The sequence below is a fragment of the Phragmites australis genome, chromosome 11 (genome assembly GCF_958298935.1).
Source record: "Phragmites australis chromosome 11, lpPhrAust1.1, whole genome shotgun sequence".
Lineage (NCBI taxonomy): Eukaryota > Viridiplantae > Streptophyta > Magnoliopsida > Poales > Poaceae > Phragmites > Phragmites australis.
The window spans coordinates 8,914,282-8,939,656 of NC_084931.1; the positions used below are offsets into that span (position 1 = coordinate 8,914,282).

General features: G+C 48.8%; 1 protein-coding gene across 2 annotated transcripts; it reads left to right on the plus strand.

The window, feature by feature from the left end:
• The first annotated feature begins 20,352 nt into the window (after positions 1-20,352).
• LOC133885323 (serine/threonine-protein kinase AGC1-7-like) lies at positions 20,353-23,086 on the plus strand. 2 transcript variants are annotated; one of them, XM_062325021.1, is made up of 3 exons: positions 20,353-20,372; positions 21,618-22,034; positions 22,183-23,086. In XM_062325021.1, the coding sequence occupies exons 2-3, from the start codon at positions 21,808-21,810 to the stop codon at positions 23,084-23,086; spliced, it is 1,131 nt and encodes a 376-aa protein (XP_062181005.1). In that variant the 5' UTR covers positions 20,353-20,372; positions 21,618-21,807. The 2 variants fall into 2 exon arrangements, with proteins under 2 accessions (XP_062181005.1, XP_062181004.1); XM_062325020.1 differs by lacking the exon at positions 20,353-20,372 and adding an exon at positions 20,568-20,590 and having other exon boundaries at positions 21,585-22,034.
• The last annotated feature ends 2,289 nt before the right edge of the window (positions 23,087-25,375 follow it).

Here is a 25,375-nt window from a genome sequence, read left to right on the forward strand (position 1 = left end):
AATGAACCTTGTGCGAGTTTGTATGCCGCTTCAGCAATATCTGGAACAACATCCCCAAAGTTAGACACTATGACATCATACACACATTCACCCGAGGGGACAGGGGTCAAAAGAAGCTGGAGATGCGTTGAAGATATCACCATTCAGGAGCCTGAGATGGTCAAGGATCTCATGAAGATCTTCGATGAGTCTGCTAAGACTGAAGACACGCTTCTCTTTGTCAAGGAGAAGACTCAGAGCATCAAGCGCCCTCAACCCGGGCTCGAGGGTGATAAGGCAAAGGCCAAGCGCAAGAAGAACGCCAAGGGTAGTAAGGGCAAGAAAAATAATTTTGAGGAAGTTTTTGTTGATGTGCCTAATACCTGTCCTGACAAACGTCCCAGTTCCTCCCGAGGCAAGAGCTCTACACTGGGCTCCAGCGAACGCGATGGTAAGCCCAGGTGCGACCTCCACAAGACCGACAACCACAGCCTCCACGAGTGCCACCTTTGGAAGAAGATGGTTAAAGTGGAGGTCGAGAAAGCAGCCGAAGGAAAGAAGACCCAGGTCCCGACCCATAGTAGGATTCTAGCTTCAGTGGTAGTGAGGACGATCAACCACTTGTTCGGTGGCTCTGCATCCTACGAGTCCAAAAGGCAGTACAAGATAGTGGCTCGAGTAGTCTTAGCTGCTATCCACAAGGGTCGTCAGGCTGTTAAGTGGTCAAATATTGAAATCTCCTTCGACTAAGAAGATTGCCCTGATAACTTCGTACGGCCAAGCCATTTCCCGATAGTGGTCGAGCCTACGATAAATAATTGTAGTGTTACCCGAGTTCTTATCGATGGAGGGAGTTCCCTGAACACCTCTTCGCTAATGCACTCGAAGGGATGCAAATCTCCCGGTCTGCTATCAAGCTGGTTACTCAAGCCTTCCATAGTATAGTACCTAGATCTTCGACCACCCCCATTAGCCAGATATCGCTCCCTTTACCTTCGGGAAGCATGATAACTTCTGAACAGAAAAAATTCTGTTTGACGTGGTTGACTTCGAGATGGCATACAATGCCATCTTAGGAAGACCTTCTCTCACTAAATTCATGGCAACCACGTATTACGTTTATCGATGCATGAAGATCCCGAGATCCGAGGGAGTCATCACCATTCGGGCCTGCACGAAAGCAGCCTCCGTTGTGACAAATGGAGTCTAGACATAGCCACACAACATCAACCCGACAAGGAGACGAAACACTCAAGGACTAAGGCTGTCGCAAAGTCCCACAACAAAGTCAAAGCAGTTCATTTGGACCCAACAGAGCCATCCAAGACCGTTCGGATTGGCTTCAACCTGGATTCCAAATAGGAACTTACGCTCATCACCTTCGCCCAAGCAAACATAGATGTTCGCCGGGCAACCGTCAGACATGCCTGAGATCCACAGGGTGGTGGTTTAGCCCATCCCCGTTTGTGCAGCGACACGATCAGGACGCCATTGCCAACCACAACACGTCGCAGCCATCACCCATCTCATCTCTGCTGATCGTTCTTCCTCTCAATGGATGATCTATCCAAAAGTATGCCATAGAATTGTGTTCCCGGGATATATGAACATCTCTATTCAAACGGTTTCTCAAATTTCATAGCCAATCTCCTGGAACGCGAGCGTCTTCATTCCTGCATCTGTTCACGGTCACCACCAAACCTAGAAGCAGTTATCGCTATTTTGCCGCTACCTCGGATGACCCCTTCCAAAACCAACCATACCGGTGAGTTAGTCTTTCCGCATTCTATGCCATGCTTCCCTCGTTTCACTCAAACACTACTGAAGCCGACATCGATGTCTGTGGCCACGTGCTCGATCGCCATCTCCGACGAAACCCGAACCACCACCGCTACATAGAGTCACCAGTAATATCCTAAACCTAGAAGCACAACCTTTGGCCTTTTTGATCCATCATAGGTGATCGATACTAGATCTCAGCGTATCCCTTCTTTAATCCAAGACGGTACTTACTTAGCAGGCCAAGTCAGCGCCCCATCATTCTCCTTAGCCTAGTCAGCGAAGTCTAGTCTGCCCTACACTTCTTGAATCTTGCGCAATAATGTTGTCAAGCCTGACACAATGAATGTGCAATAAAGCCTTTTCCATAGGAAGATAGTTTCCTTTTCAGTCTAATCCATCTCCCAAAGGCTATTCTGTTTTCATCTTAACTCCAATTTAGACGATCCTTGCGTCTAAATGTTTCTAAAATCATCCCTATCCAACCATAGTGTTTTTAAAGTGTTTTGATGATGTTTGATATGTTGTTCTTAGTGTTTGCTTTATGTTGTTTGTCGATAGTTCCTGCGATTAGTCGATAACATTCCTAAGCAGTTCGAGGGACTTCAAGACCAAGATTTCGACAACACTGAGCAGCATTGGGTAAAAGACAAGTGCCCTTGATCATATTGAACCTATGTTTTTAAATGTTTTATTTTACAAAATTGCATGCAATGTCTGTCAATATGATGGGTAGTCACTTATGTTAGGGTTTTCCCTAGATTTTCCCTTATCATCCCTTGGAACCTAGATGGTTTATGGTTAGATGTCTTTGATGAGTAGATTGCTTAGCCATGCTTTTTGGGATACTGAGAAGTGTCATAATCTTGACTAATGAACATATGCAACAATGGTCGTTAATGTGTTAATGGTCTAGCAACATGGAACCTTAGGCCTTGAGCAAAGTAGTTTTGATGGTTATCATGGTTATGATGTTGGTTTAGTATTTTCTCAAGTAACCTAAGTAAGGACCAGTTCGTGGAGCGACAACCCAAGAAGTAACGTACCAACCACGAGGCTGATATGGGTAAGGCGTGACATACTGATTAGAGTCTATCCAGTGTGTGTTGGGTCAGCACAAAAGAGGGCTTCTGGGTAGGAGCTTAGCTTGCGTAAAGCCTGGTGGTGAAACCTAGTGGGTAGACACATACTAGATTAGTCTCTGGTTAGTGAAAAGTGTCATACAATGATTCTTGGTGGCACACCACTGGCGCGTGTTAAGTGTTTCGTGAACACGGCAACATGGAATTTACTGACTCGTGGGGAAAGCTGGACAACCTCTGCAGAGTGTAAAACTGTTATAACAGCCGTGCTCACGGATATGAGAGACTTGGATCCTCACATGATTAGTGGGTTGTGGTTATGAGTTTGGTTATGGTTCTGGTACAGGGAGTACTAGATGGTTGTGGTTATGGTTCTGGTACAGGGAGTACTAGATGGTTGTGGTTATGGTTCTGGTACAGGGAGTACTAGATGGTTGTGGTTATGGTTCTGGTACAGGGAGTACTAGATGGTTTTGGTTATAGTACAGGGAGTACTAGAAGGTCATGGTGTGTAAGGTGGGGAGCCTTGTATGCTGTGTGTTAGACTGTATGGGTTACATTCACTTAATAATTGCTTAATGCTTTTGAGTCCAAATATGATTTCATTACTCGCATTTATGCAAATATACCATGTGTTAGCCTATTCTTGATATAAGCCTGCATATCATTACTTTCCCCCACTTGTTGAGTACTCTATGTGCTCACACTTGCTATTTTCCCTACACTATGCGACATGTATGCTGTTGCTCATTGAGTAAAGATGTTGAAGACTATCAAGACGAGGTTGTGATGTTCTAAGCGCGTGTCTCCCGGTCGGTTGCCTGCGGTATTGTTGGGCACCAGTGCTTCTGTTCTGCTGCAGATATCTTTATAGAAGACAATATATGTCAATTGCTGTAAGAGTTTAACGTTTATTTCATAAAAGTATTGCTTTTGTTACTTCACCTGTGACGTCCTTATGTGTGTTGAACATCCTGGGCACACATAAGCCGCATCTGGTTTTGGCCGTTAAAACCAGGTGTGACAGAGGTGATATCAGAGCCATACTGACCGTAGGACACAAGCCTAGATAGAATGGTCATGCCATAAGGTTATATTTTAAAAGCCTATTTTGAAAAACCCATCCCTCTGCTTTTCTGACCTCTCAGTTTCTCTCTCTACTTACCTATTTCACTCTTTTGAGAAAAATGAATTTCCAACACTCCCCTGTTCAAACTATTAGTTGTTGAATCATCCCAGTTACTCTGGTTGAGGAGGATGCACTTGAAGATCTCTCTTGGCTCTCCTACCTTGTGTGAAGATTTATATGATAAAGATGAAGATCCATCACGACAAGGAAGGATGATCTACCACAACATTGAAGACATGAAGATCTACCTCCGTGCTGCTCCTAGTTTTAGTTCTTCGAGTTATAGGAGGATTTTCCCTAATCTTCGGAATCGTTAGAGCGCTGTTAGTAGTGTGTGTTTGTGTTGTGTGCCTTGTGTGATTTGGTTTTTTTTTGTTTGAGTGCTGGAATGCGTTGTGTGATGCTTTAGCATCTGCTAACAGCAACAATCCTTATATATCTTTATAGTTAATAGTATAGCTGGGTTTTCTCATCTAGTCCCTTCTTTTCTTGCCCCAACCTTCTGCCTCAATGCCGATTAGATGGTGAACACAAGGAAAGATCAGCTTGGTAAAGGTACCAACAACAATAACAACAACATCCAATAGATGCCACCTCAATTTGACAAGGAACAATTTTTGGAGACGCAGACTCAGATCTTTCAAACATGGCTCAGAATATGGAAAGTCTACTACAGATCGTTAAAGCTCTGAGTGCAAAAGACGAGTGTGGAAAGCAAGACAACAACAAGAAGAGGAAGAAAGCCTTTGAAGACCATCAAGAAAACAACAGTTCTCGGCTACGTTCTACTCTTGAATAAGAACTTTGTTCTATCAACCAGCAAGGTTCACAGGTCGAGGGAAAATTTGCAGAGTACCCCTACAAGGAAGGTGTGTTTTTGCTGTAAAGAAGAAAGACGCTATGCCAATCGATGTCCCCTGATGATAAGAAGGTGTGTGTCCACTCTAGAGAACCTACGCACTGGGTCAAAGATGTCCCATGAAGCACCCCGCACGGAACTGGATCAACCCCAAATCCCATATGATGATCTCAGTTCAACATTCAGACTGTCACGACTTTCAAGTTGTATCTCAAGATAGCCAAGATCGACGAGACCCCATCAAGCTCACGGAAGCTCAGTAGGCAAAAAAAAGAGTGATATATTCCATATCGAAGGCTACATGTCTATCTACTTCTCAAGAACTAGAAATGTAAGTAAGACAAGTCCGCTCCTTTTTAAGGGGGGTAGTCTTCCTAGCTAATCTCTTGGTTCTGGAACCTCAAGACAGATATTGGAAACAGCTAGTCAGCAAAGGTAATGTGGTAATAAAGTGTGCTAAAGGAAGAACAGTACCCAGAAGCTGCACTCCGACCACAGAAGTGACTGCTAAGAACAAGTACTCTTTCCTCGGAATTAGGATATGGCTTAAGTCAATCAACAGATGAGAAGATCCTTAAAAAAAATAAAAGAAACTTATCAGGAGTGCTAAAGCTACGGAATTCTCAGGAAATCAGAAAGCACTAAGATGTATCATGATCTCAAGGATTCTTATCGGTAGTATGGAAACAAGAGTGGTGTAGCAAAGTATATGGTCCTATATGACATAGTTCAAAAAAAAGTTAGAATAAGCTGTCGTGGTAGGCTGTGGTGTCCGGTGCCATGGCAGTACCCCGAGCATTACCGAGTCCCTGGGGTTCTCGGGTAATCCTACCGCTTGAGCAAAGAGTGGTCGGGACCGCCTAGACCCCAGGGGCGGGTTGTCGGTGCTCGGTCTGGTCAGTCCTTCCCGGGCGCCACCGAATCATAGGACCTTTGGGTTATGCCTCTATCTGTATACTTTGCCAGTCCAGGTATTCGAGAGATCTCGGGTCAAAAATGAGAGCAGCCTATAATGAGTACCGCACTAACAGAACGCATCAAACAAAGAATCTTTTCCTATTTTCTAAAGCTTACAGATCAACAATCAAGAATAAAAGCAGCCCGACCGCAAGGATCTCAGTGTCCAGGGCACTGCTCGAGCCTACGGGGTCCTCGGGCAGTCCTACCGCTCGGGCAAGAGTGGTCGGGACCGCCTGGCCCTTGGCTCCCTCTCATGCTTTCCAATGCTCGGGCACTCCGTCCGAGGGAACCAAGTTCCCGAGTACCCCGAGCTCGGAGCGCATGCTGCTCCTGGATCGGTCGGCCGAAAGGCTGACAGCTGTCCGATGAGTGGCTAGAGTCATACGAATTTACATTCTTACTTACTCAGCAATCTATTGTTCCCAAGTTATCCTCGAGACCCTCGCATTCTAATCTGTTCAGCGAGATGGTCTTCTCGTGCACAAAACCCTGCCCATGTGCTCACTTTTTCCGGAACGACAAAACGGACAGTAGTCGGGTGTACCGTACGAACGGCGATGTTTGACCGAAGTCTTTCATGGTGGTCGTGGTGTTCGGCCAGCTTGGCAGTACCCCGGGCACTACCGAGCCTTTGGGGTTCTCGGGTAATCCTACCGCTTGAGCAAAGAGTGGTCGGGACCGCCTAGACCCTGGGGGCGGGCTGTCGGTGCTCGGTCTGGTCCGTCCTGTCCCAAACACCACCAAACCGTGGGGACTCTTGGTCGCATTTCCGTCCGCACGTGTCTCCGGTCTGCTTGTTTGAGTGGTCGCAAAGTGGAAAAGTGTTCACTGGTCATGGCGTGCTCCGTGCTGGATCGACCTATCTCCCGAGCAAGGAAGTTCGTGCCTTTATCTCTTAACTTAGTAGCTGTGGACTCACGAGGGCTCGTTTAACACCCAAAATTCAATTTTGCAATGATTTAAAATTTTGCTAGAAATTTAATCAAGTGTTGCAACTTAGTTCCATAGGAAATTAATTTCTAAATTTAACCTGGCCTAAGAGAAATTGTTTGATTGCATTCATGCCGTTATAGATGCAATAAGGTTTTATTGGGTGGAAAAAGTTTGCAAAATTTCACTAGATTTCGCCGCTTTAATACCTCATTTTGAAATATGTTGAAAATTCTAATGGAAAAAGTTTTGGAAATTAAGAAAATGCTCTCGGGCCGAAATCTCCTTTTCCTCGGCCCAAACCCCCTCCTCCTCCCTTCTTCCCCTCCCGCGTGGGCCGGATTTCCCCTCAGCGCCGGCCCAAGCCAGCCCACCGAGCCATCCACTCTAGCCGGCCGCCGCCCCGCTCTCGCCGACCAGTGGACCCAGCTCCGAGCCGAGCCATGCGCTACGCCGAGCCGAGCCGCCGGCTCATCTTCTTCCTCCTCTCGCTGCCCAGCGCCCGAGCCCCCTTTTGCCGCCGCCGTTTCAAATTGGAGCCGCCCCGCACATTGATTCGCGAAATCAATCGCATGGCCGTGATCCTCCCCCTCCCCTCTCTTGATTCCGGCCGTTTCCCCCTCGTTTCCCCTTTCACTTGCATGGAAACCGAAGTGTGGATTAAAATTGGGGCTGCCGGTCAATCTTCTCGATTCCGACTCCTCCGATCCCTCTCTCGGCTATATAAGCATCCCATCACTTTCCTTGCTCCATTTCCCACCAGAACCCCCATTTTTCCCCTTCATTTGCACGCGAAATCTAACTTCGCACCGATAGCCGCCACTGTTGCCGGTGAGAGCTCCGTCACCGACTTAATTTGGCCATGTCGAGCCACCATTGACCTCTTTTATTTCTTCTTCAGTGTCACAGAGACTTGGGCGTCGTTTTCCGCAGCCGCTCGGAGCTCCTCTCGTCGCCGTCGGCTGCTGCACCGAGCTTCAACCGCCGTCGGCCTCCCACTCCATCACCGACCGCCCTCAGGTCTCCCTCCGCCACCGACAAGCCCGCCGTGAGAACCCCCTCGCCCTCCTCTTTGTTTTGAGCCGCTCCTCATCGAGTTTGGTCGTCGGTAGCATGTTTTCGCGCTACTCCGGCAAGCCTCCGGTCCCCGCCGCTGTTAGCCGCCGCCTCCCTGTGCTAGCACCGCTGGCCGCCGCCCCCTTTGAGTCTCGGCCATCGGATCTCCGACCAACGGCCCGGATTAGACCGGCCGGTAGCATACCCCTTTGGTCCACCATGGATCGGTGGACCGGTGTGTCCTCCGTGGTCCACAAGCCCCGTGAACCTTTTCCACGCCTTTTCTTTTAAGAAATAAAACTGTTTCGCTTTATGACGTCATAAATTCAATTTTCCAGTGTAAAAACAATTCGGATTTTCTCTGATAATAAGGAAAATTTGCCAAAACACCCCTGGAACTTCAAACGCTCATAACTTTTTGCTCGTAGCTCCGATTTAGGTGATCTTTGCGCTCATATTCTTGTAGCGATGTGTAGATTCTGTTTATAGGGTTTTCCCCCTAGTTTTACGTTTGTTTGATGTACTGTTCTTATGTTTGATTGTGTGCTCGTGGAGACGATTCAGTCCAGGAGTTCGGAAACTTTCGGGAAGAAGATTTTGAAGGGCCTGTGCATCACTTCAACGAAGGCAAGTGTCTTGACCATGTTGTGAACCCAGTTTTTACATAAAGATAGTCTTTATCAAATATGAATGCTGTTTTACAAAATGGGTAGTATAGCAAATACTAGTGTTAGTTGTAGGTGTTTTATCCTTAGAATATCATCATGTTTATGCTTAGCCATGCTTTAGATGAACATGTAGTGTGTAGGTGATGAATCATGAGTTATGAACTAAAAGTTGATATAGGAAGAATATCATGTAAACTAATGTTGTTAAGGAAGTTAACAACAAAGATAATTGGGGTTTTGGGCAAGAAGGGCTACTTTTCCCAGCATGGTTGGTTGTTTGGAAATGTTTGGTAATATACCCTTATGGGGTTATTGGCGGTCTTGCCCAGACTATTTTAAGGACCGGTTCGTGGAGCGACCATCCATGGCAAACAGAACAACCATGAGACCAATATGGTATGGCTTGGCCTAGTAATTAGATGTTCTCCCAGTGTTGTATGAGTCAATTGGATGTGTAGATAAGGAAGGGTTACTTCCCGATTCTACCCGGCACAAGGGAGGGCTTCTGGGGTGGAGGGTTACTCCACTTATGTACGACGGTGAAACCTCAGTGGGCAAGTGCATACTAGGAGACTCTTTGGAAAAGCCTCGTAGTGATCTCTTGGCGCACACCCCGGAAGTGTGTAAGGTACCGGCAGGTACCGGCAACAGAGAAGATCACGACTCGTGGTAAAGAGTGGAAACTCTGCAGAGTGTCAAACTGAATATTCAGCCGTACTCACGGTTATGAGCAGCATGGACCCTCACATGATTAGCCGGGTGGTTGTTTTTCTAGGATTGGGAATTGGGTTGAATTCTCGGAGGTTAAAGAAAATCTTTGGTACATCTTTTCCCGTTTAAAAATAAAATTTGTTTTCCATAGTTCAGGGATAAAAATCAGCTTTTATGCAAATGAAACCCTAGAGAATAGGAAACATTGATTCAAGCCACCATATCAAATTCATTTTTTCCCCCACTTGTTGAGTATTGGAAATACTCACGCTTGCTGTTTCAGAAGGTGAAACAGTTGAAGAATTTCCTGAGGACGAGTTCCCTGAAGATGATGCCGAGTTCTAGGCTTGCGGAACTCCCGGTCGGCTGCCTGTTGGCTTGGAGCTGCGCCGTTCTTTTTCTGTTGTGGTGTTTCTTTTCTTTAGACCCGTGTGTGGTCATTTTGTAATAATTAGCATTGTAATAAGAAGCACTATGTATGTTACACTAATGAAGTCGCTATATATATGAATAAACTGATCCTGGCATACATATAGTTTACATCTGGTTTTGGTCTTGAAATCGGGTGTGACAGCTTGGGGGCTGAACGCGCGGATTGGTCTCACTACTCGGACGATGAACGGTCGGGGCGACTTCGCTCTCGGGGAAGGAAGGTCGGGCTCGGTCCGGCTAAGTACTCCTCGGGACATCAAGTGAAAAGCGAAAAGACATCATCAAGCATCAAGACAAACATTGGAGTTGCAATCCCGAAGAAAGGCTTCTATTGTATTCAAAAAAAGAACCATTCGGAGGGGATCACTCCCATATTTACAACAAAAGTCAAAAAAATAAAAGCCTAATCTAGGTCGACGGGCTCTGAAGGTGGCGAGGAGTCTTTGCTGCTGCTGCAGCTGCTCGGTACCGGCGGCGGCTCCCACGTGAAGCATGCCGGGCGGCCCCTTCCTCGGCCTCGACCACCCCCTGCCGGACCGGCTCCAGTGAGAAGTTGGGGTCTCGGCTCCAGTAGCAGGCCAGGACGTGCTCGGCCACCGCTTGGGCCAGAGCGCACCCCTCACAGGATGCCAACTCCTGCACAGCCTGGGGAAGAGCCTTCAGGCACCGGCTGATCTCCTTGAAGCCGAGGGCGATGTGGCCGATGGTCTCTTGGTCCATCCCCTTCTCGCCCACGTTGACTCGCCCGAGCCTGGCCACCCTCACGGACATCCGTGCCTGACATAGGATATCCCGCATCATCAGCTTCACGTTGGCCCGCTCGTCCTTCGCGATCTGTAGCCGCTCCTCGAGACTAATCCCCTCGGCCGCGCTGGTCGGGACACCACTGGTTGCCGAGGCTTCAGCTTGTCCCCGCTTCACTTGCTCGGATAGGCCAGCAAGGGCCCGCTCCCGGGCGGCCAGCTCGGCCTCCCATTTGGCGGCCTGCTCCTCCCGAGCAGTAAGGACCATCGACGTCGAGGCGGCCTCCGCTTCACGCCGAGTAATCTGCTGCTCCCGGGCGTCCTGAGCCGTCGCCGTGATTTCGACGTCAGTCTCGCGGATCGCGACCTCTTCCTCCCGACTGTGGACTTCGGCGCGACCCCGCTCGAGCTCATCGTTCCGGTGGGCTAAATCTGCCAGGGCGGTCTCCACAAACTTTTCACGCTGCCCGATGGCCTCCTCCCGAGCACGGACTAGCCGCTCCCGAGCAAGCACCTCCGCGGCCCACCGCTGTGACGTCTGCTCCAAGCGGTTGGCCTCCTCCTGTGCGGCGACGGCTTCGTCGCGCACCTCCTCTAGGGCCTCCCGCTCCTCGGCCAGCGCGCGCATCACCCTCTCATGGGTTGCGCGGGCCGAAGCGATGCGGGCCTCCAGGAGCCAACCGACCTCTTCTAAGCGCCCCCTCTCTTCGACAAGGGCGGCGCGGTCCCTCTCGAGCTATGCTCGCTCCCCCGCCACGGCCACCTCTAGTCGCTCGATCATCTTTCGGGCTCTTCCAAGCACGTCTGGGAGGGGTTCTGCGGCCTGGCTGGGCGACGGCCGGGCGCTGGGTCCCCTGTGAGCCCTCTCAGCAGAGGCGCTCGGGGTCTCCGATGGCTGCCACGTTGGCGCCACCCTCACCATGCCCACTTGTCCCACCCTCGAAGTACTCGGGGTGGGCTCGGCCGGCACCGGCTGCTCGGGCACAGCCGCTGCCCTCGGCTCAGCGCAGGGCAGCGCCTGCAGCTCTGTTTCGGCTGGTGCACTTGGCTCAGGCGCGGGGGCGCTCGGTTCGGGGCGGGAGCCGGCCTTGGCACCTCTGGTCTCCGGCGGGGTCCTTGGGCGGCCCGAAAACAGAAAAAGGTTAGTACCCTTAAACTAAACTTCTGAGCAAACGCTCTCAGAGATGAAAAGGCTTACATAGATTTCGGTCCGCGGTATTGCCACCGGGACTCTGGAATCTTGAACTCCGGGCCCTGCGGCTACGGCCCGAGGTCCGCCTTCCTCCTCTTCTGTGGGGGGCTCTGTCCCTCGGATCGTTGAGGGGCCGCCATGGAGCCCGCCTCCAGCGCCGCCAGCCCGGCCTTGGTCTTCGGGCTCCCGCGCCCTCGACCTGGCCTCCGTCGCGGACTCCGCACCAAACGACTGACCGCCCCGGCCTCCCTCCTTCGTGCCGCCCGCCGTCGGTCGCTGCCGTGGAGGCGATGGCGACGACGAGGATGATGGCTGGGGCATGAACAACCGGGGTCTATTTCCATTGTCCCCCAGGGTCGCCACTCCGCTACCGGTGATGCCTTTCCCACCGGCCTGATGGCGGCTGCCTGTGGCAGCCCCACGGCCGTCCTGCGGCCTGCTGCCCGCGACGTCCCTCCCGCCGGCCTGCGTCCTGCCGCCCGCGGCTTCTCTGCCGCCAGCTTGTGGCCTGTCGCCTGCGGCGTCCCCACCGCCGGTCCTCCGCGCGCTGCCCATCTCCTCATCTACCCCGGGAATCTGGATAGTCCCGGGGTTCCAGCGCCCGGGACGGTCGACCAGACCCTAGGCGTCGAACTCGGGCAGCGTCGCTTGCAGCGCCACCCGGCCCCGGTGAGGTCTTCCACGTCGGTCACCACCCGCAGCAGAGCCACCAGCACCCCCTTGTCCAGGTTCCTGTCCTCGCCGATCTGGGTCCTGGTGATGTCATTGGGGCCCGTGTACATCCAGCAGGGGCGGGCCCGCTCCCGCAGGGGCGCCAGGTGGCAGCGCAGATAATCTGCCACCACCATCACCGACGTCAGCCCCGTTTGGCGCAGGTCATCGATGCGGTTCAAGACCGGCCACATCCGCTCATCCTTCGCCGAAGCCGCCTCCCAGGTCGGCCTGTGGGGCTCCGCCACTGCCTCCGGTAGCGCGAGGTGGTCATGGGGGTTGACGTCGACGTAGACCCAGTCGCACTGCCAGTCCTCCCACTTGCTCCGTAGTATCTGGGTGATGTAGAGCTCGGCCAGCCCGTCCCGCAGCCAGAAGTTGCAGCAGCCAGCGACGTCCGCGGTGGAGGAACCTCTCTTCTTCCCAGCTGGCCGCATGACGAAGAAGTGACGGAACAACGCCACCAACGGCGGCACTCCCACGAACATTTCACAGAAGTGCGCAAAGATCTCCAGGATGACCACTGAGTTTGGACTCAGGTGGACCAACTGGATGCCGAACGTGTCGAGGATCTGGAGGAAGAACGTCGAGAACGGCGGCACCAACCCGGCCACAATGAAGGAGACGAAGACGACGATGCGGTCCGGCCGGTACATGATGGGCGGGAAGCTCACCGGTGTCACCACCGACGCCTCCCGGAGGCCTTCGGGCACCATCAATTTGCGGATCTTCTCCGCCCCCTCCTCGTTGACGATCCGTGACTCCGGCAGCACGCTGTCGGGCCCCTTGTCACGGCGGCTGCTTCCTGCCTTTGGCATTTTGTCGGTGGTGGAGAGTGTGCTGGAATGGGTGGGGAAGGAGAGCGCTGAGGACCGGAGAAAGAGCAAGAGCTCTCGAGCGCAAGGAAGAAGAAGGAAGCAAGAGCCTTGATTGCAAGGATGGTGTAAAGGGGCAACGGTTCGCTCCCCGCACCTTTTTATATCATGGGGATTTCAAACGATGCATGCCGCGGCGCGTTCGGCAAGACGAATTTCCTCGTTCAGCGCGGGCGCCAGGCGAATCTCCTTCGATCTGCGCTGTTGCTAGGTGCACTATCCTCAATCTTCGCGGGCGCCACGCGCGCCGCCTGCCTCGTTATCATGCGCCTCGGGAGTCGGTTGGACACGCGTCCGTTCGGCTCCCCGCTGGGCCGTACCAGAAGCCTGGGCCAGAGAGACCAGCGCCTAAAAACAGGCCACATGGCTTCAGTCCTGGGATCGACCTCGATGAAGATGAGGGCCCCATCCGCAGTCTCTGAGCCATCGCCTGCCGATGGACCCGGGGACTGCTGTCGGTGACACAGGAACCAGGGGTCCCCGAGTCCCGAGGCCAGAACAGCAGAGTGCCACGTGGCCAGTAGTGGTAGCATTTATCTATATTCTAGATATATGGACTTCAAACATTCACAAGCTTCTTCGAGCAACTCCAGTAGCTTCCCCATCAGCTTCTCTATAGCTAAAAGTAGGGAATATAGCACAAAAACTAACCTCCAGTAGCTTCCCTGTCAGCGTTCCTATCCTATTTGCTTCCCTGACCTCCTCCTCCTATTACCCAAAGGTAGCAAACGAATCCCATTCCCTATCTCGCCTCCTCTAGATCCCGTGATTGCCTCCTCCACCTCCAGTGCACGTTGCCTCCCCTGCCTCCCCATCTGCGGTGCGTGACACTAGGACGTGTGACATGACGAGTGACTAGGAGGTAGAGTGGTTCGGTGGGCAGGCAGGCGGCTCAGCTTGCGGGCAGGCAGGGTAGCTCGTCGGGTGGGGTTGATCGGAGAGCAGGCGGGCAGACGGTGTGACTTGACAGGCAGGAAGGGGTGGGGCGGATCGGCAAGCAGGCGGGTAGGCTGCAGGCAAGTGAGAGGGCTAGGGCGTGAGGCAAACACTCGGCAAGTAGGAGGGCAAGCAGGCTACAGGAAAAGCAGGCAGCAGAAAAGGTTGATGCACCGACTGCTCGTGGAGCGGTGGCAAGAGGAAGGTCCTCGTTCACAGTAGCAGATTTGTCAGTGAGATGTCCTGGTCCATTAGTTGATTTGCCTCTGCAATTTCTCTCCTAATTTTACATTAAAATTCTTCAATTGCTGAGTGCAGTAAATTTGTAGCTTGTAAAGAATGGAAAATAGGGGGAACATTTTGTGAACTTGATGAATGAGAGCTACAATGTTGATAACCTTAAACCGTGTAGTCCAATTGGGGAGCAAGAGTTCCCAATTGAAGATACATCTCCCCCTATTAGAAAGAGTCAAAAAAAGATCAGCCAATTACAGTGAGAATGAAGATGAGACGTTGGTGTTGGCATGGCAAAATATTAGTCTAGACACATCCATGGCAATGAGCAATCTCATGCAACTTATTGGAAGAGAATTCATGCTTACTTCTATGAGCACAAGGAGTGTGAGTCTGACCGTAATGTAAGTTCCTCACCCATAGTTGGTCTACCATTCAAAAGTGTGTTAACAAATTCGTCAGATTCTATGAGCAAATTGAGAGTAGGAGACAAAGCAAGGTGACATTGCAAGATCAGGTTAGTCCATATTCTGTATTTTGCTTGTAAATTTATATGTTTTCAATATGTTTAACAACAGATAATCACTTGCAAACATTATCCAGACATGTGCTTTGTACAAGGAAAAAAAAGCAACACAAGTTGTCGGTGACACAGGAACCAGGGGTCCCCGAGTCCCTAGGCCAGAACAGCAGAGTGCCACGTGGCGCCCTCCCGCGGGATCGACCTCCGCGAGGTACAAGAAGACTAAGTCCCGGGAGAGGGTGCTCGGTGCCATAAACAGTGGTCCCCGAGTACCCGAGTTCCCTGATGACCCGAGAAGACCAAGTTCCAGAAAGAGAGTGCTCGGGGTTGCGAATAGTGGCCCCCGAGCACTCAAGTCCCCCGACGACTAGAAAAGCCAAGTGCCGGGAAGGGGGTGCTCGGGGCTGCGAACAGTGGCCCCCGAGCACCCAAGTACCCCGAGGACCCAAGGGAAGTCAGTTCCGAGAGAGAGTGCTCGGGGCCGTGAACAGCAGCCCTAGAGCACTCGGTTCCCCGAGAACCCGAACAGTCAGTTCCGGGAGAGAGTGCTTGGGGACGTGAACAGTGGCCCCCAAGCACTCAGTTCCCTAAGGACCAAGAAAGGGCATATCCGGGAGAGAGTGCTCGGGACTGTGAACAGTGGCCCCCGAGTACTCGGTTCCCTAAGGGCCTAAGAAGTCCTTCACCGGTGGCCCCCACAGAGGTCCAGCGGTGAGATGTCAACCAGTGAAAGGCCTAATACTGCATTTAAGAGGGCGCGTGGCCTGGCACCTCCAACTGCTCCTCCACGCTTGCTGTCAGTCCCTGCCACGGCCTGGCAGGGAGGCGTGAGGACATTTAATGCACGGGTCCCATCGCGAGACATCCGACGCGCCTCGGGATAACATCGCGAAGCCCAAGAAGCCCCGCCTGCCGACCTGCTGTGTCAGGTGTACAAGACCGGGCGGGCGCGCTGGGCCGTGTGGTGGCTGCCCGATGGGCCCTCCCCGCGATGCCCGTTGAAGAACGGCATGATGACGAACAAGACCGGACGGGGGCGCGTTTTCAACCCTCCCCGTCACCTCGCGCAGTAGCCTATGATGGCTGCTTTCCATTTATGGCGCATTGGAACTCGCGCCCTCTCTTTCTGGGCACGCTACCGCCCCGTCGGGTATTTAAGGTGAGACGGGCTCCCCGGAGAAAAAAAAGTTAGTGACAGCCAAGTGAATGGAAGCTAGGCAAGACAGAGGCTCAGTACAAGCACAGAAGCTCAGATCACCGAAGAACAAGGAGCCCAAAGCTCTAGGCTAGACAAATATTCTTGTAACCCAGCAGAACCTCTGAGAAACATTCTCAGAGCATTTATAGCAAACACGCAGGAGTAGGGTGTTACGCTCAGTGCGGCCCGAAACTGTCTAAAAACCTCCTGAGCATTTACTACTTTCTGCAGCCGGTCATTCTATTCCACCTGCATTGCCTTTACGCCCATTTATTTCACCCGCAAAACAGATTCAAAATCATCCCCCGGCCGAATCTCAAAGGGGGTCCCTCCGGATGCCTGCTTGAGGAGTTCACCCTCCGACATAAGTCCTTCCAAATCCTGCATTGTTGGAATTTATTGAAGCACAATGAAAAGTGGATTAGTAGGGCATCTGGCACCCTGTTTGGATGTATGAATTAGATAGAGAATTGAGAAATTGATATTGTTGAAGCATGGTGTTCTAATTTCTATGCTAAAGGCTTGCTTGCAATTTTTTTGTGTGGCTAGAGCATGTAGTAATCTGTGCACATGTTGTTTGTTGTTTTTGCCAATTTTTTTCAAGTTGAGCCATTGATCCTTGTAATGCACATGCCACATTTTTCATTTTTTAATTGATATATAATTATTTATGGTATTAATATTGTGTAATTCATATTTTCTACTAGCCAAGTAAAAGAAATATTCATCAAAGTATAAACTAACAAAAGCATTCTACATATTCATATATACTCATGTTCTAACTTTGAAAAGAACCAATTCATCAATAGTGTACATCCAAACAGGAATTGGAATTGGAAAGTTGAATGGATTCTAACAGGCAATTTCAAGTGCCATCCAAACATCCAAATTGGAATCACAGATCATTTCCAATTCATCTTGATTTCCTCACCCAATTCAATTTTGACATCCAAATAGACCCTGAGATGAATGCAAAGACACAAAAGACAAATGCCAAGTAATCTCCTGGTACATCTTCTCCTAGTACCAACTCAAATAGTTGTGAAGGCTATCATGATGCACTAGATCTTGAGAATGAGACAGTGATTATGAGAAGACCAACTGGCAGGAAAGCGGAGAAAGAATCTTTACGGTGATGCGGTGATAAATTGTACAAGGAAGCTCTAGATAATTTGTGAGCAAAGAAGGTAGAGGCGGAGGCAGTGAAAGAGAAGAAAAAAGAAGAGCCCTATGAACGAGCATATGTGCTAGAACAAGAGAGGTTGGCAATTGAGGGGAGAGCCTATGAACTTGATATAGAGAAGGTTGCAAATGAGGCAAGAAGTCAACCGATAGAACTCAAGAGAATTAAGGAGGAAGAGAGAATTATGTTTATGGATCTTAGTGGATTGACCGAGGCACAATAACAATACTACATGAGCCTACAGAATGAGATCCTGACTCAACAAGCCCGTACCTCTAGTTGAGTAGTTGTTGTAATGTAATATTTTGTGAACTATTATGTTTGGCACTTATCTACTAGCTTCCGTGAAAGTGGCAGGAACACATGTTGTAATGTTAGTTATATTTTGCGAACTATTATGTGTGGCACTCATATGTTAGCTTTTGTGAAACCAACATAATCAAGCATATTAGGAATAGTTCTCATTATTACATATGCGGCATACAAGATCAATAAAATTACTAAAATAGCCCAACATAATTGCAATAAACTACATCCCACCATGACATTGTCACATGTGCTCGACTATATTATCTTGTAGCTAACAGTGAGTCTACTTGTTTCTAATATTATGATGAATTTGAATAAACTCTTCTAGTTCAGGAGTAGGAGCATGGGAGGGCTTGACAGTGTCTCCCACAGCTTTGTACTAGAAGTCTTCATCATCATCCCCTATTCTTCATTATCATGTTGTGCATGATGACACAAGCGGTCATGATTTCTCATAGTGTGTCCTTATCTCAAAATCTAGTTGGTCCACGAATAATGGTGAGATGAGATTAGAGAACTCCAAAGGCTTGTTCAACATCCTTTCTAGCTGCCTCTTGAGCCTTTGCGAACAATTTTTGCTTGTTCGCTCATGAAGATTGTATTGTCTTCAATAATGTGGGCCATTGCAGATATATGCCATCTGCAAGGTAATACCCCATTATATATTTGTGACTATTGATGGTATAATTTACTTGTAGAGCTTGCCCTTCAGCAAGTTTAGCAAAGGGTGGGGAATGCTGAAGAACATTTATATCATTATGAGACCTTGGTAAACCAAAGAAGACATGCCAAATTCAAAGATCGTGTGAAGCAATGGCTTCTAGAATGATTGTGGCCTCATGCACATGACCATTGTACTGACCTTGCTATGCCACAAGGCAATTTTTCCACTTCCAATGCATGCAATCTATGGCCCTAGCATTCCTGAAAAACCTTTTTCCTCCCCAATTGCAAGTAACCTAGCAGTAGCATTCTTACTTAGTTGTCTCAAATATTCATCTCCAAAGAATTCTGCAATAGCTTTCACAAACCTTTTTAGACTCTCTATGGCAGTACTTTCTCCAATGCGAACATAATCATCAGTAGCATCAACTAGTACTCCATAAGCTATCATTCTAAATGCTGTGATAATCTTCTCCATAGAAGATGGCCCAAGATGTTCAATATCATTTCTTTTTTGAACAAAATAATCATCATGGGCTTCTATAGCATTCACTATGCACAAAAAATAGAGAACACGACATTCTAAACCTATGCGGAAAAGAAGAATGATTTATAAGTAAGAGATCATCAATAAAGGCAAAGAAAACATATGACCTAATTGTAAACCTGCGCTTGAAGACAGCTAGACCGTAGGTAGGAGCATCTAAAAAGTTGTTGTTGTGTAGTCTCGAATGCCCTGCTTTCGTATTGCGATGAACTTCTTGATGGCCAATCACAGAACCGCCATGGTGTGGAGGATTCAAAAGCTTATATTGATTGTGTGATGTGTGCGCGACAACAATAATGAGTTTGTCATCGTCATTAGACGACGACGACTCCAAGGCCTGTTGCACAAGGAAGCTACGACGACTCATTATGGTGTGGTGAAGAAGAGGCACCAAGAACAAGCAATATATAGGAATTTAAAATATAGCCGTTGGAGAAATAACAGCTTGAAAAGGAGCTGTTTGAAATGTAGCTATTGGAGAAATAGCCGTTTGAATTATAGCCGTTTGAATTTTTACCGTTTGAATTTTTGTCGTTTGAATTATAGCTGTTGGATACAAATAAAATAGAGAATTATGAGATAGCGGATGAGTTTTAGTAAGCTGCTGGAGACTGAAGAGATAGCGCTAAAATCTTTTTAGGACATTTTCTATATGGAGATATAAGGAATGAGATTTAGAGAAGTTGCTGGAGTTGCTCTTAGGCCTTCCACAATTACTTCGGGTGGAAGATTGCCAAGAGAATTTCGACCAACCATTAAGTGGCATCAATAACCAAGAGTAACCAGGCAAAGGCATCTCTTGACCATAGAGGCGGAGATAATACACACTAGCTACTAGTATCAATTAAAGAACTAATGATGTCATTAAACTTAACTAAAGCACTCAAAGTGCTCATGGGAACCCTCCATAAGACTACTCCTAATTGGTTATATTATGCACATTTATTAGGTATCACATAGGATTATTTTTGTTGATTGTCAAAGAAATAAATAGGAGAGAGAAGGAAGTTGTATCTTATATAAGATACAACTCTGTCACTTAATCCAACACTTTGGATCCACACTCATAGACACAATCACAAGAACAATTAATTATTTTGGGAACTCCTAAGAAACAACAATACAATACTATGTATTGGAGGCTTATCTCCATATCAATTTAATGATCATGTTATGACGTATCAATCTTGAATATAACATGAAACTATGCACTGAGCGTAGCCTAAGTAATCTCCATATAACCTAGGTACCATAAAGTCCTAAATGAACCAGCCCGGAGGGCTATATAGCCTCGACCTCGAAAGGTAACCGTTGGAACATGTCCTCTAAAAAACAAGGTACCTAGGTTATAGAGCCGTTGGTACATGCATGGCGCTGGACTATACGATACCCAATGCTACTACCGTACCATCCAGTCCACAGTGAAGTCTAACTCCCCTGAGAGTCTGAGACCTCTATAGAGATAGTCCGATTGATCATCTATTTTCGTGGCCAGAGTACCCGGTCAAGCAAACAGCGGACTATCCGATGGATTCATAGCATCCTTTGCATGTGCAAGCTTCCGAACTCCTAAAAACATCCTCTCTTGACTATTGGTCTCGCCAATAATCTGGTCCTCCTCACCAAATCATCCATCGCACCAGACAGTCCGATGTCACAGACGAGACCGTCTGGTCCATACAAGTCTTTTTAGTATTTCTCCTGTTTAATCCAAACTTAGTCCTGTTCAATTTCCACCATTTTTTTACCTCAATACCTAATTTCTGAGTTTTGCTGATTAATGTCATACATTATTTATAAAAATAAAAGAAAAAATAATACCTGGAGACGACACCACCTCCTGGGCAAAGATAGAGAGACCGACCATTATCATCACGCATAACATCTCTCTGTCTCTCTCTCTTGCTAAATTTAGCAATGCCTTCTTCATCGTCTACTTGCCTTCCATCCCACGGATTCCACTCACAACCCCACGAATCCAAGCCCAAGTTTGCAATCGTTTTTCAGTCTTTACATCCCAACAAAGCAATTAATTCCTCCCATTTTGCCGCAAATCAACTGCATTGCGCACTTTTCTTCCATCATGCCCAGACGTATAAGACCTTTCATAGACTTCTTTGATAAACCACTTTGATCTTTCCTGGCGTGTCATATGAAGCATTATTTGAGTCATTTGCCACCTGAAGCCTTCATCAAGATTGTATTTCTCAGGTTTGTGTTTTTTGCTTCATCATCACCAGTATTTCAGAGAAAGATGAAATTGTTTCTGTCGAATTCGTTTTGGTTTTCTTTGGGGGAAAGATCTGTCACAACCTCAAACAGTTTCTCCTAGCACGGCTAGTCAAATTAGTTGTGTGTTAGAATGCCCCGCATGAGAGAAAATTGTACCTATCCCTCTTAGCTATTTTGCGAAAACCGAGGAGTTTTGGATCACATAATGCGTTTGCCTATTGCAGTTATGTCATGTGAAATTTACCTGGATATATGGCCTCTGATGCCCTGCATTGTGAAGTTTCAGGTAGCTCTCTCCAAGTCCACGATAAACTTCCCATCATGGAAGACGGCATGGATTTCAGCCCTCAAAGAAACAGCGGTGAGCACAATCGCGGTAGCTTCGAACACGATGAATTCACTCCTGAATCCACCATCCCTAAACCATCTGCGCATACGCACGACATGAAACCAAAGCTCAAGAACAAACCGGATCAATTCGACAAAAACCCGGTCCGTGCGACAAATCCAAGCCATGCTCCCAGCAACGCGACGACGGCGCAAAGCTCTGATCCGGCAGGAGCGACGGCGGCACCGGCGCCCATGGCGACAGCGACAACAGCGAGCGCGGGCAATGCTGAAGCCGTCGGCAATGGAGGCAGCTTGGACAGCAGCGGCGCGCGGAGCAACAGCACAGAGAGCAGCAGCAGCAGCTCAGCCTCGGCTCCCGTCCGGCGTCACACCGGCGGCGACAGCCGGTGGGATGCCATTCAGCTGGCCACGTCCCGGGACGTGCCCCTGAACCTGGGCCACTTCCGGCTGCTGAAGCGGCTGGGCTACGGCGACATCGGCAGCGTCTACCTCGTGGAGCTCCGCGGCACGTTGGCCTTCTTCGCGATGAAGGTGATGGACAAGGCGTCGATCATCAGCCGGAACAAGATGGCCCGGGCGCAGACGGAGCGCGAGATCCTCGGCCTCCTCGACCACCCCTTCCTTCCCACGCTATACACGCACTTCGAGACCGACAAGTTCTACTGCCTCGTCATGGAGTACTGCAGTGGCGGCAATCTCCACTCCCTCCGCCAGAAGCAGCCCGGCAAGCATTTCACTGAGACCGCCGCAAGGTCCGTCCATCCATGCTTTGTCGCAACCGCAAATTGCTCTGACACCACCTGTCGCAATCAAAGTCACTGGCCGACAACGCCGCTGATCATAGCATTGTTACACTTACAGCGATCTTGTCACGTCTGACAATGTGACAATTCGTGTCAGGTTCTACGCTGCCGAGGTGTTGCTTGCGCTGGAGTACTTGCACATGCTAGGGATCGTGTACAGGGACTTGAAGCCGGAGAACGTGCTCGTCAGGGAAGACGGCCACATCATGCTGTCGGACTTCGACCTGTCGCTGCGGTGCACCGTGTTCCCGACGCTGGTCAAGTCGTCGTCGGTGCACACGACCGGGAGTGGCGCAGGCGGTACCAGTAGAGGAGTGGACGTCACGAACGGCGACGTCGTGACCGCCAACCAGGGATGCATCCAGCCGTCGTCCTTTTTCCCGCGCATCCTGCCGCGGCGCAGCCGGAAGCCGTCCAAGAGCGACATGGGGCTCAGCGGCCTGCCGGCTGTGGAGTTCAATGCGGAACCGACGGACGCGAGGTCCATGTCGTTCGTGGGCACGCACGAGTACCTGGCGCCGGAGATCATCCGCGGCGAGGGCCACGGCAGCGCGGTGGACTGGTGGACGCTGGGCATCTTCCTCTACGAGCTGCTGCACGGCTCCACGCCGTTCAAGGGCGCCGGCAACCGCGCCACGCTCTGCAATGTCATCGAGCAGCCGCTGCGGTTCCCCTCGGACGGCGGCGGCCCGACGGCGGCCAGCGCCGTCGCGCGGGACCTCATTCGCGGCTTGCTCGTGAAGGAGCCCCAGAAGCGGATCGCCTTCACCAGGGGCGCCACGGAGATTAAGCAGCACCCATTCTTCGAGGGCGTGAACTGGGCGCTGGTCAGGAGCATGACCCCTCCGTCGGTGCCGGAGCCGGTGGACTTCCGACAGTACGGAACCGCGAAGGAGAATAAGGCGCCGGAGAACAACACGGCAGCCGTGGAGGCGTCGTCGGTTGGTCCCGCCGCAAAGTCGAACTCCGGCGAGTCTTATACAGATATTGAGTACTTCTAGGAGGTTAGATTGTCTTGATCGAGGATTGCGAACTTCTATACTTTGTGATACACTGATGCATCACTCGTCTTGTAAGTTGTAATACAGCCATCTGGATTATGTGTTATTTGACAAAAATTATTAAACCTTCGCATTTTAGTCACATCATCAACTAGTCTTCCTATCACATGCATAAAAAAATTACAGTTATCAAAAAAGATTAATCAACAGTCATATGCACGTGGATCGAGAAAGATTAACCAATAGCCAGTGTTTTATTGTTTAGATCTTTCCACAGAAAGCCTAAGGGTCTATTTATTTTTCCTGCAGATAGTGAGAATCTGGATTTCGGATTGTGGATTGTAGAAGTTACTCTAAGGTGAATTGTAGATTATGCCACAATTTAAGTCTGGATTGCTACAATCTACTTCTAAAATTCATCTATTTGTTTATATAATTCGATTGTGGAGCACGATCCAGAATCCGAAAAAAATAGAGCCTAAGTCACTGCACTATAGCAACCCCTTCGCTTGTCATATCTGCTTCACTTCGAAAAGAGTAAAGCTGACCAAGATGGGAAACCCACATTGGTCCAAACCGCAGGAGGGATGGCATAAAGTGAATATCGATGGACATTTCAATCCCCAGAGCATGAAAGGATCAACTGGGGTGGTGATCAGAAACAATGTAGGCGCATTCATAACAGCTGGGACGACCTGGCTTGAACGTGTACCTAACGCTCTGATGGCCGAAGCATGGGCATGCAAAAATGGAGTGAAGCTAGCGGCGGATTGGGGTGTTGAGCGCGCGATCGTCGAAACGGATTCGCTTATCCTGGCTAATCTGTGAACGAACCGAAGAGAGGGGAGAACTACCATTCTGCTGAAGATCCAGGAGCTTTGACGCGGGTTTTGTAATTTTGATGTAAGTTTTGTGCCGAAAGAGGCAAATAATCATGCAGCTCACCTATGCACTAAACAGGCGTCCAGGGAGAGTCAAGTGCGTGTAGCTTAATAGAGCACCACGATTGCAATCCTTTCAGTATATAATATATAAAGCTCCCGGTTGAGTCTAAAAAAATCTGATTCACTTGCACGTTTCCAGAGCTTTCTTTTTGGCCACTTCTTGAAAGTGCAATTATGAGCTGCTCATTTAGTTGTTTCTCTAAGAATGCAACATAGATCCATCTTTGTGGACATAGTATCCGTGAACTTTGGCTGCCAGGTGTTTAGCATCTTCGGGGTACTCCTGAATATTTGTTCGATACTACTACCCAAATCGTTACGATCACGCCAAATATTTTTTTTCCGGATCCAACCACACTTTTGGAATCGGAGATAACTTTCTCTTACTGTCAAGCTCAGAATATATTCTTCACCAAACAATCGAAACCAACTTAAACTTTGTAATACAATTGGCAGTGAAGGTAGCCCCTCACATGTCAGTCATTTGTCTCGGATCTAACACTGCATTCCACGTAGGTCAAATTTGGTCAAATCCCCTGTTTCTAGGAGGGGGAATTCAAAAGGGTTTTGAGATCTAGTTTTGATAGGTAAAGGGTTTTGAGAGTTGGAGATGTGTTTATCTAGTTGTGCTGATAAGGGACGAGAAATAAAACATGCAAATAGTTGGGGAACATAAATAGGCCTCTTCTCATTTGCCAAATACATAATTGATTTTTGTATGAATCTGGTGCGATATTAACAATAATATAAATAGATTATTAGGAGCATGTCCAAAATATAAACATATTGTTAGGAGCATGTCCAAAATATTTTACAAAATTTAGGAGCATTGAACTACGTTAAATAAATCATTAAATATCAGTACAAAACGAATTTTCAAGATAGACTAGATCATGCAAAAAACTTGAAACTTCATGCGCAGGAGCCACCATGCAATTTTCCACATGTTGGTTAGGGATAATCATCATTCATGCAACTGTTGTGTGGTGCTAGATCAAACATCCTGATAATCAATTGTTCAGTTTTTTTTGTGCGTGTATCTTATTGATGGTTCCTATGTTTGGTTTTCTATTCCCTGACACATTTTCTATGTTAGTAAAAGCATTCATATATTAACATTGAATGTAAATTTAGCTGTACTGAACAGTTTGTCCAAAGTGTCATAAAATCTTTGTGCATATTATGCTGCTAAGGGTTTTGAGTTGCATTCAGAAACTATAGGTTTAAACAAACTGTATCGTATTGTTAGTATTTCACCTTTGCCATGCTAATTGAATCGCTTATTTTTAGAAATAGCTATCGTTTAATTGTGTTGTCTTCAAGGCGGTGCATCAAGTCAGTGTTT